Source organism: Carcharhinus amblyrhynchos, chromosome 2 (genome assembly GCF_965287045.1).
Source record: "Carcharhinus amblyrhynchos chromosome 2, sCarAmb.v2.hapA, whole genome shotgun sequence".
Taxonomy (NCBI): domain Eukaryota; kingdom Metazoa; phylum Chordata; class Chondrichthyes; order Carcharhiniformes; family Carcharhinidae; genus Carcharhinus; species Carcharhinus amblyrhynchos.
Window position 1 is genome coordinate 77,021,883 of NC_137325.1, and position 17,441 is coordinate 77,039,323.

Below are 17,441 nucleotides of genomic sequence, written 5' to 3' on the forward strand. Positions count from 1 at the left end.
GGAGGAGTTCTTGGAATGCTGCCGGGATAGTTTCCTGGAACGGTGCGTGTTGGAGCGGACGAGGGGAGAGCTATCTTGGATCTCGTGCTATGTAATGAGGTAGGTAGAATTAGGGACCTTGCGGTGAAGGATCCTCTTGGGGAGAGTGATCATTATATGGTGGAGTTTCTGGTGCAGATGGAGGAGGAGAAAGTGGGTTCCCAGACACGCGTACTTTGTTTGAATAGAGGGGAGTACGGTAGGATTAGAGAAGAATTGGCGAATGTGGACTGGGGGAGCGCGTTGGAGGGAGGGTCTGCTGAGGAGCAGTGGTGGATCTTTAAAGAGATCTTTCTTGGTGCTCAGCGGAAATTTATTCCGATGGTCAAAAAGGACAGTAGGAGGAGAGGTAATAAGCCATGGATGACAAAGGAGGTGAAGGAAAGTGTTAAGTTAAAAGCGGAGGAATTTAGAGTAGCTAAGAGTAGTGGGCGAGAAGAGGATTGGGAGAGGTTTAAATGTCAACAAAGATTGACAAAGAAGTTGATAAAGAAGGGTAGGAGAAACTATGAAGCTGGGCTAGCGCTTAATATAAAAAAGGATAGCAAGAGTTTTTATAAATATATAAAAAGGAAGAGGCTGGCTAGGGTGAACGTTGGTCCTTTAGAGGATGAGAAAGGGGACCTAGTGGTAGGGGATGGGGATATGGCTAAGGTATTGAATAACTTTTTTGTTTCTGTCTTCACGGAGGAGGACGTAAATAATTTGCCGGGTGTTAGTGATGGAAAGGTGGTAGGATTGGAGGGTCTTAATGACATTACTGTTACTAGAGAGGCGGTGCTCGACAGACTGGAGGGGCTGATTGTGGACAAGTCCCCAGGACTGGATGGAATGCATCCGAGGGTTCTGAAAGACATGGCGGAGGTGATAGTGGATGCCTTGGTGGTTATTTTCCAGACGTCGCTGGATTCCGGGGAAGTGCCAGAGGATTGGAAAACGGCTAATGTTACGCCGTTGTTTAAGAAGGGTGCCAGGCAAAAGGCGGGGAATTATAGGCCGGTTAGTTTAACGTCTGTGGTAGGTAAAATGTTAGAATCCGTCATTAAGGAGGAAATTGCGAGGCATCTTGAAGGGAACTGCTTGATAGAGCAGACGCAGCACGGTTTCATTAAAGGGAAGTCGTGTCTGACAAATTTATTGGAGTTCTATGAGGATGTGTCTAGGGCGGTGGATAGAGGAGAGCCAGTGGATGTGGTCTTTCTTGATTTTCAGAAGGCGTTTGACAAAGTACCTCACAAGAGGTTATTGCAGAAGGTCGAGGGACATGGAGTTGGGGGTAGGGTGTTAGCGTGGATAGAGGATTGGTTGTCAAATAGGAGGCAGAGAGTGGGGGTCAACGGGTGCTATTCGGATTGGCGGATGGTGACTAGTGGAGTGCCCCAGGGGTCGGTGCTGGGGCCTCAGCTTTTTACCATTTATATAGATGATCTGGAGGAGGGAACCGAGTGTAGGGTGTCGAAATTTGCTGATGACACCAAGATTGGGGGAACGGCAAATTGTGCGGAGGGTGTGGAGAGTCTGCAGAAGGATCTAGATAGGCTGGGCGAATGGGCCAGGAAATGGCAAATGGAATTTAATGTTGGCAAGTGTGAGGTGGTCCACTTTGGTAGGAATAATGGTAGGAAGGACTATTACTTACGTGGCGAAAAACTGCAGCAGGCGACGGTGCAGAGGGACCTTGGGGTCCTTGTGCATGAGTCGCAAAAACCCAGCTTGCAGGTGCAGCAGGTGGTCAGGAAGGCGAATGGGATGCTGGCCTTCATAGCGAGGGGGATTGAATATAAAAGTAGGGAGGTCTTGCTGCAGCTGTATAGGGCATTGGTGAGGCCGCAGCTGGAGTACTGTGTGCAGTTTTGGGCGCCGCACCTGCGCAAGGATATTTTGGCCTTGGAGGGAGTGCAGAGGAGGTTTACTAGGCTGATACCAGAGTTGAGGGGGTTGAGCTATGAGGAGAGGCTGAATAAACTGGGCTTGTACTCGTTAGAGTTTAGAAGAATGAGGGGAGATCTCATTGAGATGTATAAGATGATGAATGGGATGGATAGGATAGAGGTGGAGAGAGTCTTCCCGCTCAAAAAAGACAGTAGGACTAGGGGACACAGCCTCAAGATAAAGGGGGGGCGGTTTAGAACGGAGTTGAGGAGGAACTTCTTCACTCAAAGGGTGGTGAATCTCTGGAATTCTCTGCCCGTTGAAGTGGTGGAGGCTGCCTCGCTAAATATTTTTAAGACGCGGGTTGATGGGTTTTTGATAAGAGAGGGGATTAAGGGTTATGGGGAGAGGGCGGGAAGGTGGAACTGAGCCACGACAGATCAGCCATGATCTTATTGAATGGCGGGGCAGGCTCGAAGGGCTAGATGGCCTACTCCTGCTCCTATTTCTTATGTTCTTATGTTCTACCCTATCCATCCCTTTCAATATCTTATGCATCTCTAAGATCCCCCTCATCCTTCAGTGAGTACACACCCAGTCTTTTTAGTCTCTCTTCATAGTCCAACCCCCTCATCTCCGGTATCAGCCTAGTGAACTTCCTCTGCACTCCCTCCAAGGCCAAAATATCCTTGCGCAAGTGCGGTGACTAAAACTGCACACAGTACTCCAGCTGTGGCCTCACCAGTACCCTGTACAGTTGCAGCAAGACCTCCCTGCTTTTATATTCTATCCCCCTCGCTATAAAGGCCAGCATCCCATTCACCTTCTTGATCACCTGCTGCACCTGCAGACTGGGTTTTTGCGACTCATGCACAAGGACCCCCCGGTCCCTCTGCACTGTAGCATACTGCAGCTTTTCGCCTTTTAAATAGTAATCCCTCCTACTATTACTTCTACCAAAGTGGATAACCTCACACTTGCTAACATTATACTCCATCTGCCAGGTGCTCACCCACTCACTCAGCCTATCCAGATCCCCCTGCAGACTTCCCACACCCTCCACGCAATTTGCTTTTCCACTCATCTTCGTGTCATCAGCAAATTTCATCACCCTACACTCAGCTCCGTCCTCCAGATCATCTATATAAATGGTAAATAGCTGAGGCCCCAGCACTGATCCCTGCGGCACTCCACTAGTCACCAAAGGCCTTGTGGCCTCAAGCTAAAGTTTCTGAGGGACTTGGACTTCTCAGTTGAATTTGTGATAGGGAATCATTCATTATTTTAAAAAGTAATTTATTTACATGCTGGATCCTTTAGCACAAAAGATGTGGCATTCATGCGTTTGCATTTCATTCTCACGTGATTCTCTGTTCTCTTATAATGTTGAATGTAAAATGCCAAGAAACCCATTTAACATGACACTGGACACTGTCCATGCCAATGGGATCTTCTGGTCCCACAGTAGGCAGTGAAGGGAATATTCAATCGGAAACCCTGTTGACAATGGTGGGACCAGAAGATCTTGCCACCGGCCAGTGGTGGGAGGCGCCTCTGCTGTTGCAAATCACATAGTGGGTTGCACAGGTTATCCAGCCCATAATTTTGAAGCTTGCTGTAGTGCTTATTTCTGTGTTCCAGCTTGGAAATTATATATTTTAATTTCAAATTTAATGCCAATCCTCCCATATCTGAAAAGTTGAAAAAGAACAATTGGAATGCTTAATGTTAGTTCAGTGTTTTCTGTTTTTTTCTTTGTTTCTTTTGCCTTTTTACTTTAAGTCATTCACTAATAGTAGTTTATGACTTTATTAAAGTATACTGAGCAGTTTTTAGTATGAGGGGATAATAATTACTGTTAAATAGAGGTTGTTGGTGATAGGCGTGCACTGCACTGAACTGAACAGTGGATGAAGCTACTCTCACTGTTGGTCAGATACGCCGTTTGATTATTGAACTCACTTTGATAGATCTTGTCAGATTTCAAAATTCCCAGCACTTGTTGCAAAAATAATATCACTCCCATTAAAGGTATGCAGCTGTTTTCAAGTAGTGTTAGCCAATGGGAGTGCTGGGCTAACTGCTGATGTGTGCAGCCAGTGAACAATGCCAGTAATGCTGGGTATTCAGAATAACCATTTAAAACAGCAGGCAGCATAAACTTAATGCAGTGAATGGATGTGAGTTAAGCATACTACTTGCAGAATGGGCATATACTTAAGCATGGATAAATATAAAATTTAATATTATGGTAACAAAAATAAGGAAGTCATTTTTATTATTGAGAAAGGAGCAAGAGATCCAGGGACACAAATACAAAAATAACTGGAAACAAACTTTGCAAAACCAAGGACTAGTATTATATCTGAAGGGATAGAATTTTGTTAGCACATCTTCGCACACTGTTTTCCCTTTGGGGAACAGTGTGAAAATGGTGGCAAGATTCTCGAGTTGATTATCAGCCCATTGATCAGCATTATGAACGTTCCTTCCATGGCCATAAGTCCTAGTGTTGGAGTTGAACCCAGCCCCTCTGGACTAGAGGTAAGGATGCTACCACTTTGCCACAAGGCCTCCAGGATAAATATGAAAAGTAGAGAAGCTACCCTAAACCCTTATTGAACCTTGGTTAGACCATGTTCTGATTTCTATATTATGAAAAGAACAGAGAGGCACTGCAAAAATGTTTTACAAAGATGACATTAGAACTGTGAGGTTATGTCCATCAGGAAATCAGCCTCAGTTCCTCTTCCCTAAAAAGGAGGAGGCTGAAAGATAATCTAATAGAAGTCATTAAAATTATGAAACGTTTGGTTGAATAGACTAAAGGAACAGGCAGGAGTTTTGCTCCCAGGTCCTAACACCACCATTGGGATCAAACAAGTCTTAGGCATGCACAAATGCAGACTGAGAGACCTAGGAGGAAATTTTAGAGGAAGCAGCCAGAGCCTCATCCAATTAAGCATGGCTGATGGGCTTCCAAGAGGCTATAAAGCACTGAAAGATTGGCAGCCCCATTACCTAAGGGTTGGGGATGGGAATGGTGTGGGGGTTGGTATGAGGGTGCTGAAACTTGCAGAGGAACTCCTGCCCTGTGTTTCAGGTCCAAGACCTTTTTCATTAGAACTGGAAAAAGTTTTCAAGCAATCGAGTGGCAGGGAAATAGCAACCAGGGCTTAAAAGCAAAAGGGAAGGTCCGTGGTAAATGGAAACAAGCAAAATTAGATTAGAAAAAGAGATCATGGTGCAAGGCAAAAATAAGGTAATGGAGCCACTAAAATTCACTTTCATGGCCACATTTCTATCGAATATCTTCTATTATAAAATATGTTCTCTCAAGGCAATAAATGTTTTTTATTGCATTGATTCAATGATGCATTACCTTGAACCAAAACATGTGGCAAATTGCAAGTTCCAATAAACGTATAATGTTCTGTGAATGCCATGTAATTTTAAAATAATTACATTTCTATTTACAGATTTTGCAAGGGCCTGTAAACAAATTAATAGAGCAAGCATCACAGGAAGATAATGATGCAAAGGTTGATGCGGCAAAGGATGCATCTGATAAGGATAATGAGTAAGTTGGAGACCATCGTTGATATATTTTAAGAAAAAGGAGCAAAGTTCAGCTGGACTATAAAGCTATAGAATAGTTCCATGCTTATGATCTCATTCTTGCTGTTTCAAGACTTAAGGCTGAAGGAAAGGATTCAGCCTCAACTTCTTCAGGATGCCGATGCTTCCAATTCCTAATAATTTTACTGCAGGATTGAAATTGCTCTCTGAACAAATGAGCAACATATGTATTTTTGCAGAAGTGAACTTAATGTTTTACCAGGTTTTCTGGATATAGGTGGTGCACTCCCAGCCTGATTTGCATTAAATACCAGGAATGCAGAAGTGGGAGGAGGACTGGATGTCCTGTGCAGGGTATAAATATATTGGCACAGTCATTAAAACTAAATATACTTCTATGTTGTCTGCAGGTTTGTAAATACCTCTTTCTTCAGTGTGCGTTGTGTTGAAATGGGCCAAGAGCTCACCAGTTCCGATGAGGGATGGTGGATAGCTTCCTTTTCTAACACTGCCTTTGAGATATGCAAAGAGAAAGATACCAGATTTGAAAATGACTTCAGATGTTTCAGGAGGGATAGGGAGGGAAGCAAAAGAGGTGGGGGAGTGGCACTGTTGATCAGGGATAATGTCATGGCTGTAGAGAAGGTGGACACTGTGGAGGGATTGTCTAGGGAGTTTCTGTGGGTGGAAGTTCAGAACAGGAAGGGGTCAATGACTTGGTGTTTGCTATAGGCCACCCAATAGTAACAGGGTTGTTGAGGAGGGGATAGGGAAACAGATCCTGGAGAGATGCAATAATAACAGAGTTGTTGTGATGGGAGATTTTAATTTCCCAAATATCGATTGGAATATCCCTAGGGTAAGGGGTTTGGATGGGGAGGAGTTTGTTAGGTGTGTTCAGGAGGGTTTCCTGACACAGTACGCGGATAAGCCTACAAGAAGAGAGGCTGTACTCGATCTGGTACTGGCTAATAAACTGTACAGGTGTCAGATCTCTTGGTGGGAGAGCATTTTGGGGATAGTGATCATAACTCTATCTCCTTTACGCTAGCATTGGAGAGGGATAGGATCAGGCGTGCTAGGAAAGTGTTTATCAGAAGTAAGGGGAAATATGAAGCTGTCAGGCAGGAAATTAGAGACGTAAATTGGAAGGAGGTATTCTCGGGGAAATGTACTGAAGTAAGGTGGCAGATTTTCAAGGAATGTTTGTCTGGAGCTCTGCACAGTAACGTTCCGCTGAGACAGGGAAGTTATGGTAGGTTACAAGAACCGTGATGCACGAAAGTTGTAACGAATCTAGTCAAGAAGAAAAGAAAAGCGTACAAAAGGTTCAGGGAGCTAGGTAACGTTAGGGATCTAAAGGAGTATATCGCTTGTAGGAAGGAACTTTAAGAAGGAAATTAGGAGAGACAGAAGGGGTCATGAGAAGGCCTTGGCAGGTAAGATTAAAGGAAAATCCTAAGGCGTTCTACAAATATGTGAAGAGTAAAAGGATGAGATGCAAAGGAATATGACACATAAAATGTGATAGTGGGAAAGTTTGTATAGAACCAGTAGAAATAGCAGAGGTGCTCAATGAATACTTTACTTTGGTATTCACAGTGGAAAAAGATCTTGGTGGTTGTAGTGCAGGCTTGTGGTTCGCTGAAAAGCTTGAGTGTGTGGACATTAAGAAAGAGGATGTGTTGGAGCTTTTGAATAGCATCAAGATAGATAAGTCACCGGGACCGGATGGGATATACCCCAGGTTACTGTGGGATGCAAGGGAAGAGATTGCAGAGCCTCTGGCAATGATCTTTGCGACATCGATGGGGATGGGAGAGGTTCTGGAGGATTAGGACTAGAGGGCGCAGCCTCAGGATAAAGGGGGGGCGGTTTAGAACGGAGTTGAGGAGGAACTTCTTCACTCAAAGGGTGGTGAATCTCTGGAATTCTCTGCCCATTGAAGTGGTAGAGGCTGCCTCGCTCAATATTTTTAAGACGCGGGTTGATAGGTTTTTGATAGGCAAGGGGATTAAGGGTTATGGGGAGAAGGCGGGAATGTGGAACTGAGCCACGACAGATCAGCCATGATCTTATTGAATGGCGGGGCAGGCTCGAGGGGCTAGATGGCCTACTCCTGCTCCTAGTTCTTATGTTCTTATGTTCTATGTTCTTATTGCCGATGTGGTTCCTATATTCAAGAAAGGGAAATAGAGGTAGCCCAGGAAATTATCGACCGGTGAGTCTAGCCTCAGTGGTTGGTAAATTGATGGAAAAGATCCTGAGAGACAGGATTTATGAACATTTAGAGAAGTATAGCATGATCAAAAGTAGTCAGTACGGCTTTGTTAAAGGCAGATCGTGTCTTACGAACCTGGTTGAGTTTTTTTGAAAACGTGACTAAACACATTGATGAAGGAAGAGTGGTGGATGTGGTTTATATGGATTTCAGCAAGGCGTTCAATAAGGTCCCCCATGCAAGGCTTATTGAGAAAGTGAGGGGGCGTGGGATCCAAGGAGACATTGCTTTGTGGATCCAGAATTGGCTTGCCCGCAGAAGGCAGAGAATGGTTGTAGATGGGCCTCTTTCTGCATGGAGGTCGGTCACCAGTGGAGTGCCCCAGGGATCTGTTCTGGGACCCTTGCTGTTTGTGATTTTTGTAAATGACCTGGATGAGTAAGTGGAGGGATGGGTGGTAAGTTTGCCGATGACACAAAGGTCAGAGCTGTTGTGAATAGTTTGGAGGGATATCAGAAGTTGCAGCACAACATAGATAGGATGCAAGACTGGGTGGAGAAGTGGCAGATAAACTTCAGCCCGGATAAATGTGTAGTGGTACATTTTGGCAGGTCAAATGGGATGAAGGAATATAATATTAAGGGTAAGACTCTTAGCAGTGTGGAAGATCAGAAGGATCTTGGGGTCCGGGTCCATAGGACTCTCAAATCAGCTTCGCAGGTAGAGGATGTGGTTAAGAAGGTGTATGGTGTACTGGCCTTCATCAATCGAGGAATTAAGTTTAGGAGTAGGGAGATAACGCTGCAGCTGTATAAGACCCTGGTCAGACCCCACTTGGAGTACTATGCTCAGTTCTGGTTGCCTCATTACAGGAAGGGTGTGGAAGCCATTGAAAGGGTGCAGAGGAGATTTACAAGGATATTACCTGGACTGGGTGGCATGCCTTATGAGGATAGGTTGAGAGAGCTCAATCTTTTCTCCTTAGAGAGATGAAAGATGAGAGGGGACCTGATTAGAAGTGTATAAGATGATGAGAGGTATTGATAGAGTGGATTCTCAGAGGCTTTTCCCTAGACTGAAATGGCTGCCACAAGAGGACACAGGTTTAGGGTGCTGGGGAGTAGGTACAGAGGGGATGTCAGGGGTAAGTTTTTCACTCAAAGGGTGGTGGGTGAGTGGAATCGGCTGCTGTCGGTGGTGGTGGAGGCAGATTCGATAGGGTCTTTTAAGAGACTTCTCGATAAGTACATGGGACTTAATAGGATTGAGGGTTAAAAGTTAAGTCTTGTAGGTAGAGATAAGATCGGTGCAACTTGTGGGCTGAAGAGCTTGTTTGTGCTGTAGTTTTTCTATGATGGGCACTCTCCTCAAAAGCTAAAAAATAGATAGCAGACAAGTGATTGTGGTTTCTCAAATGAAAAGATCGTCACATGAAAAAGAATTCAGCACTCCAGAAAGTTTGCCAAGGTAAAAGACTGCGACGTTTATGCTGACAAGTGGTGGACCAAATCTAGTTGCGCCCCTCTCTGAGCTCTTCCAGTGCAACCGTAAGCTGGTAAATAGAAGATTGCCAAGGTAAGTCCTATTAACAAATATCAGAAATTATCTACTTCTACTAACCATCAATCTATTGGCCTCATTCAAATTATTAGCAAAATAATGGCATTAATTGTCCTTCAAGACAGTAGAGAGATTTGGAAGGTGCTGTTGAAGGAGCCTTGGCTCCTAGGCGTCATTTGGAGAGTCAGACCTGCCTAGAGAGTACTGATCACACCTCACCACCACTACCATCAACACCCCATGTCACGCCACGCCTAGTTTCATCCAGGTGCACCTAAACTGGCACTCTTTGCCTACAGATCCTGGAGGCTGACTGGAAAATTCCAGCAGCTCAACGCAGGGCTCATGAATACAAACAGGATGTAATTCACTTTGTGGAATTTTAAAGACTATGAAAAAAGAGAAAGAGAACAAGCATCACTTTCAAACTGAGAACATTGAACTATGAAGGTAGACTTCTTGGAAATATAGGAATTGGCTAATGGGGTAAAGTAAACAATATTGGATCACATGTAACACACCCTGTAAATGAGAATTAGAAGAAGTTTATAACATTAAAGTTAACTGAAACTGTCTCTTTTTCAGAATCACTGAAAGTCAGAACTGTCTCTCTGTTTTAGGTTTAGATTTCTTCGAGACACTCAGGTGTAAATAAGGAACTGATTCAGTCATTTAAAATGATTAAGACTGTCAATAAAGTATAAGTAGATAGTGTTGGAAGTGTTTCAATGGGACTATACAATAGATTGAGAAAGCAGTTACATATAGATATTTGGCTGTTTCAAAGGGAGGTTGACCTAACAAAATGGATTCAGAGGTGAATATGAAAACTGATTCTTTGCAGTCCTTCAAGAAAGTGTTGAGAGTTCCGAGATAAGGTCTGGGGTGTGTTTTATTAGTTAGTTAATCAGTTAGTTAGCTGGAAAGAAAAATGAAAACACAGCCCGTTGCTGTGCTTTCTACTTCTCATAACTTTCGCTGCTTGTGACACACCAGTAGTGTAAATGGTGCCATTCCTACTTTGGATTGAGAGTTTGGAACATGATTGTATCACCCAGTTTCTTCTGTCTTTGTGTACAAGCTTGACCAGCAAAAAAGTAAGACCAGATTAATGTGTTGCATATGAAAGAGTTGTGAAGATATGACAGATATAGTGTGTGCACTGTGAGAGAAAGAAACAGATGTGTACAAATGGAGCAAGTCATTAAATGAAGGAAAATGTACGCACTTTAAATATCAAAGAAGTTAACAAAAAATGACAAAATTAATTCAAATCTAAATGCAAAATATGCCTTTGAAAGGTGTTGGGTGTAAGCAGAAATAGGTGGACTGCAATGCCCTTCTGTGATTGAAAGAGAGATTTGTGTATTGGAGATGGGACGAGTTGGTAGCCATTGGGGATAAGTGTGGTGTTGCAGGGTTATGTTCAATGGTGCTATACAATTCTCTGACAAGATTTTGACAGTGATGTCATTAGCACTGACTTGCTCAATTATCTCTATTTTTCAGTTTTCCCATTTTTATTTTGCAACTACTGTACATAAAGGCACAGTTACCACAACAGATCAATGTACAAGATCTTCTCATGACCAGCATCTGAGGTGCCTCTAAACCAATGGTTCTAGGCATGTTGACTTGCTAGTTGTGGAATCCGTCTGCTTCCTCAGGGAAACAGGACCCTCCCTCCCTCCCCTCACTATTTCTGGCCCTGACTTCTTTAATGAACATCAGTCACCACAGTATCTAAAAATCAGGGTGCCCTGACCATTAACATGCAACTATACAACGTGCTTTACACACATCACAAACGAAAATTATGGCTGCCTTTTACAAGGTGAAGGCTGGTTTTAAGTGGCCCAAATAGAGACCTGCCTCTATACAATGTGTCTGGAGTAGCTCAGTGCTTGTATTTCATTGGGCCCAGATCACCAACACAAACAGGCACAGCAGATGGCCTACGCGTCATTAGTCAAACATATACTGCAAACTAAAATCACCTCCCATGCATAACTCCTAATGCATTTAGTTGAAGGAAAAGACCAATTTACTCAGGGATTGTCAAAAGACCTTGATGCTAAAATTGCCAGTTTCCATTGATTCATCATCAAGCAATCACAAAATCATGTGTCCATTCTGTCACATAAGCAACTGGATGAAGTGCCCATGCATTTTGTTATGTCCAGCAACTGAAGTGTGGACTGGGGAAGTTTGCAAACAGTTCTAGTGAAAATCACAGAACATGAGCAGATAAGCTTCATGTTGGTACTAACCTTTCAGGTACAGTCAACCGAACAAAGTTAAAGTTTATGATCATTTTCAAACATAAAATCAACTCCCTGCAGGAGTTTCTATGCATGTCCGTTATGAGAGTTAAATGTTTGAATTTGGAGTGAAGTTGTGGATTAATAATGCATGGAATGGTGTCCAGGTTGCCAATGCAAAGAATGTAGCTTAATTAACGTGGGACATGTTCGGTTTCCATATAACTGATGAGATTAAGGGATGCCTGTGAATAAATAACATTCAAGCTACTGTTATAAAAGAGGGTCTAATATCCATTGTTCAATCGTTGGATCTGTGCCTCAATAAGCCATTCTAGAATCATGTTAGTACCAAGTGTAATAGGTGGATAAGCTGGTGGAGAAAACTTTGAAAATGAATGGAAACTTGCATGCTGTCCCAATTAAAGTTCTTTAAAGTCATCAAATCATGAGATGCTATTAATGCAGAAACTGTCATTAGATTATTTCAAAAAATGCAGAATATCCAATTCTGGGAGAGATATGATTTGTTATAGTGGAATGATTGTTAAACCAAAAATGCCACATAGTGGGATCCTTAATGTCATAGCCAAAGTGATTTGATATGAATTTGATGAACTCTCTGCATCTGATGCTAAAGACGAGGAATGCAGTGGTTTTAAAAGTATTATGACTGTGGTTCAAACTATCCTTTTAGAATAGCTTCAGTCAATAAAATGTGACACATGATTGAATTCAACCTGCTATTTTATCACATTTCAAAATGGCAACCACCTACACCAATAACATCGCTTCACATGTTAAGCTCTGTATATAAATTGATTGCCATTTTTGGAAGTATTTTTTAAAAATTTAAAGATGGACTTAAACACAGCAATCTACAGTACCTGAATTTGAGCTATCTGACAGTACCATACAGAAACATACTGTTAAAATATTATTGTAAATGAAAACTATGAAATTTATTTTAAGTCCATAAATCTTGCTTTGGGAGGAGTTCATGTCTACTACTTTCTTTGCCATTGTAACCACATGTTATATCTGATGTTTGAACATGAGAGTAATATGTGGGACCAGGAACAGTTCTATAATCTATATGGCCTCTGTGAATGCTCCAAGTGTACAAGGATATAGAAAAATAAATTATTATACATGCCATCCATTAATTTTGATTTGTTATATTTAATTTCCATTTTTAAAATCTGTTAGCTGTTACTGTAATTGTGTGTATTATCTAATATATAGTTATACTCAACTTATTGGTTTTTAAATTTATAAACGTACCTAATTTTGAAATTTGATTTTTGACAAATTAATTTTTCGACATTAATTTGTGGTAAATAGGTAGTAAAAGAATCAAACATGTAGAGTTTATTTTTTAATATTTTTATAGTGTTAATTGTAAATTTACATGTCTAAATGTTGGGAATTGTTTGGAATTACTCATATATATCAATCTTCATCAATTTACACAATAAACAATAAGATTTAAAGTCTAATTAATCCAAATATGTGCAAGTCTAACATTGACAAAATACTTGCATTAATTTAAATTTCAGATCTTTTTTATTGTTTTATTTCATAGACTTATTTCATTAGAAGAAGAAAAGGAGAATAAAGAAACCAACAGTTCAGGTATGGTTACATAATCTTGAAAAATTTGATTTGTAAAGTCAGTAACAGTTTGTGTGCAATACATAGGAAAGCATCCTAAAGTACTTCACATTTCAGTCTTAGACTGGAGTGGGTGTTAGTTAGCCAAAAAAAACATAGAATTTATAGCACATAAGACAACATTTAGCCCATTGCATCAGCTCTTCGTTTGGAGCTAACTCATTGACTAGATTATTCAGTCAGAGGACCAGTGCAGACATAGTAAGCCGAATGGCCCCTCTTTTATTATGTCAATTCAATCATTTTATTCCCATCATCCTTGTCATATATTTAACTACTTACTTTTCAAATGATGTTTTCATGTTCTTTACAATACCCGCTTGCAGTCATAATTCCATTTTCTAATTATGCTCTGAAGGAAAAAAAATTCTTATTACCTTTTCCAGCAATGATCGAGTGATAATCCTAAATCTACACCCTCATGTTGCTGACTAATCAACCAATGGAAACAATCTTTTAATTTTTTAAAAAAAAATCCATTCTCAGAATGTGTTTTTCGATATTGCAGCATTAGGAGTTTAAGTACAACTGAGTGATTTGTTAGGCCACTTCAGAGAGTGGTTAAAAGTACTGTTCTTCTGTTAAGAATCATTGGCTATGTTGCCTCAATGTCTGCTTTTTAAGATCAAAGGGCTCCAGAATACACCTGTGATGCACTTCTGATACAAACTCTCCTGGCATCCCTTTGAGGGTGCTAGCGTTGACAAATGGAGCACATGCCAGAAGTAAGCTGAATAGGCATTTGGAACATTAGTGAGCGTGTAAGACTGACAATGCAAGCAGTCCCATTTTGGACTTGCGTGTATCAGCTAATAACCTCTCTAACCTTGATGAATATGTGTACGGCAGCGTGAAGGACAGCTCCTCCACTCCCCATCTCTTTCTGCAAACACTATTTAATGGGAAAATCAATTATTTTTAGATTGGTTGCTAATTCATTTCTACTGCTGTTGCTGCTGTGTTAGTTTCTAGAATTATTTAAAGTTGTTGAAGTCTTAAGAGATTGCTGAAGGACTTGGGCCTATTCACAGACTTCAACTATTCACACAAACCACTTGCACCCTAGACATGGGTGCAATATTTTGCATCCCCTCTTGAACTACTCCATAGTAAGGAGAATGAATGGAAATGACATAACATAGAATAAGTTTCTTAAAAAGGGAAAAGAAAGGGGAGCAGGATGCTCAGCAACACTCTAAAGCTGTGTGAGTTAGGCTGATTGGCCATGTTAAATTGCCCATTAGTGTCAGGGGGACTGGCTGGATAAATATTTGGGTTATGGGGATAAGGCCTGGATGGGATGGTTGTCAGTGTAGGCTCAATGGGCCGAATGGCCTCTTTCTGCACTGTAAGGATTCTATGATAGAAGACCACATCTATCTAGGATGTTCAAGGAGAAATTCTCCTACATGAACTTCAGCGAGGAACAGAATATTGTGAAATTCTACTCTGGGAGACACAGATTCCCTGAAAAGTGGGTCAAGCTCATAAGTGATTTTAAAGTTTTTTTTTAAGAAGCAACAGTTTAAAAATGTGAATAAGCTAAATAGATAGGAAAATCTTGCTGCCTGTGACAGGTGACAACAGTTTACTAGTTATGGAGGAAGAATGAACAGATGGCCTAGTGTTGATCTCTGTAACTGGTGATGGCAGCCTTCTGTTCAATGTTAGGGAGCTCTTCTTGAATCCTTCTGCATTTGAAGACAGCCCAAGCCAGTATGGATCGCCAGAAAACTCTTCTCTGTCCAAAATCCCTCTCAAGCCTCTTTTTTAATCTTTTTGCAACTGGTTGGCTTACATATGGGTCAATTCAACCTTATCAGGAATATCTTATTTCTGTGATTTTCACCCAACGAGTTGCCATGGAAGCTTCTTATGATTTCTATAACATTCAATATAAATTTCTTAAGTTTTTTTATAAGGTTATTATACAGTGATTTCTTGCAGATCTCCCACTGTGAGAAGGTAATTTCCTTATCGACTTCTCACTATTGATTTCTAAGCTACATGTGTGTTTCCTTAATTTCTTCGTTACATATCATAGTTAACTTACTAAATCTACTATCATTTTCTGTTCACTGGCGAATTGTTTTGGCACCCCCTGCCCGAATCTGCAGATCACCTTACTCATAGAATTCCTATGGTGCAGAACATGGCCGATCAGCCCCTCTAGCCTGCCCCAACTCTCTGACAGAGCATCTTACCCAGGCCCAATCCCTGGAATCCCACATATTTACTCCACTAATCACCCTATCCCACACATCTTGGGACACTAAGAGGCAATTTAACATGGCCAGCCATGATCCCTGTCCTCTTGTATAGATGAGAAACATGGCCAATGTACAACAGACACTTGAAATCCCTGGAAACATATCACCAATGTTTACCTCCCCAAAATCCTGCAAATCCACTGGCAAGATAGGCATACCACTGTGAGTATCCTCTCCCAGGCTGATATTCGCAGTATCGAGGCACTGGTTATGTTTGACCTGCTGCGATGGGCGGGCCATATTATCCATATGCCCAACACAAGACTCCCGGAACAGGTGCGCTACCCTGAGCTCTGCAATCATGGGGGGTTTGTCAAGGAAACACTGCAATGACATTCGGAAAGTTTCCCTAAATAAATACAACATTCCCACTGACAGATGGGATTCATTTGCCTTAGCATGCAGAAACTGGAAAAGAAGCATCCAAGAATGCACCAATCATCTTGCACATCACTAGGTAGAGCACATGGAGGGCAAATGTAAACAGCACAAAAACAGCACAGACTCCAGAGTGTTCCAGCCAACCACCTCATCAAGTACCATCTGCCAAACCTGTGGCACAGTCTGTGGCTCCAGGATTGAACTACTCAGCAACTGCAGAACCCATCTCCCCAGAGTGGGAGCAAATTATCCTAGGTCCTGCCAAACAAGAAAGATCAGTCCTTAGAACATGGTATGAACTGAGGGATACATTCAATAAAATTCCAGCATTTGAGTCTAAAATTATGATTATTTTGAACTTCTGCAAACCACAAAACCTCACACTTACTGTAACCACTTGCCTGAAGTTATCGAACATTGTACAGCACTGCATCTAGTTTATTTCTGCTAGATGCCTGCAATGATCTTCAGAACTATCTGGTCCTATTTCCTTCACCGAGTTTGTCTGGAGGGTTTCCTGGGCCCCTGGGTAGATTACATGTCTCTTTCCCTCCACCAAAGGTGGTGCAGCATTGGATATTCTTGGAGCTGATTCTTTGTCATACTGTGCAATTACTGGGAGATCCTCACATCAAAATCACTTTTAAAATGGCTTCTATCATTTGCTGTAGTAATAATGTGGCCCTTCTATAAAAGGTTCAAGACTGTGTCCATGATGTGCAGGCTAACCTAAACTCTCACTAGCCTCTCATGATTTTCTGTTCCGTCCTCAAGTTTGAACTATCAATACATAGCAAGATTTATAGGAATGCAGTTGAAAATAGTCACCCTTAGATCTGAAACCCACTTTTCAATACCTCTCCACTCTCCCTCAGGGAACTCACCAGTGTAGAAAATAGGAAAAAATGGTTTCTATCCAGCTTAGCATACCAAAACACGCTGTCCTCATATATCTGCTTTGAGTGTAACCGAGATGAAAATTAGTTCCTCGAATTTTCTGAAATCTACCACACTCAAAACTTCAAACTAACATGGGTCCACTTTAGATCTTGCCTGAGACCAGAATAACTCAAGAGCTCTTATTCCTGAATATGGATGGAAGTCAGTAATCAAATCCAGTACCTGTGGACAAACAGCTATTTCTGTACCTAATATGTGGTTTCTGACCTCCCACAAAAACTCCCAAAGCAATTGTGAATGCAGCAGTAGAAGGATGTAGTGACCAATTGTTCTTCCTGGCTGCTAGCTACAAAAACCAGTTACTATGTATTTTGACATTCCTTTTGTCCCATACAAAGAAATTTGGATATTGAATTGATATGCAATTTCTAACAATTTCAACATGCACTCACATTCTAAAACAGCTGAGTAACTCCATCAAAAAAAACTGTTAGTGTACAATAGACTGAAATCCTGCAATTTTCCACAGTGTCCTATTGAAACTTGAGAACGAGACTGATGGGACCTCTAGAGAAACAGTGTAAATAGTTGTCGTCATGTACATTGTTTTGCCAGCAGTTCCACTATTTCATGGGATGATCTGTTATTTCAATGTGTAGCGATCTGCAAATTTGTTGTTAAGGA

The 17,441-nt window shown here is 41.6% G+C and overlaps 1 protein-coding gene across 2 annotated transcripts in view; it reads left to right on the forward strand.

Annotated features, from left to right (window-relative positions):
* Nucleotides 1–17,441, forward strand: part of ica1 (islet cell autoantigen 1) — a 154,472-nt gene that overhangs the window by 93,697 nt on the left and 43,334 nt on the right. For both annotated transcript variants that reach the window (XM_080207581.1, XM_080207590.1), the window contains exons 9-10: nucleotides 5,391–5,491; nucleotides 13,118–13,167. In XM_080207581.1, the coding sequence (XP_080063707.1) occupies nucleotides 5,391–5,491; nucleotides 13,118–13,167 (151 nt within the window). The remainder of the gene's footprint in view (nucleotides 1–5,390; nucleotides 5,492–13,117; nucleotides 13,168–17,441) is intronic.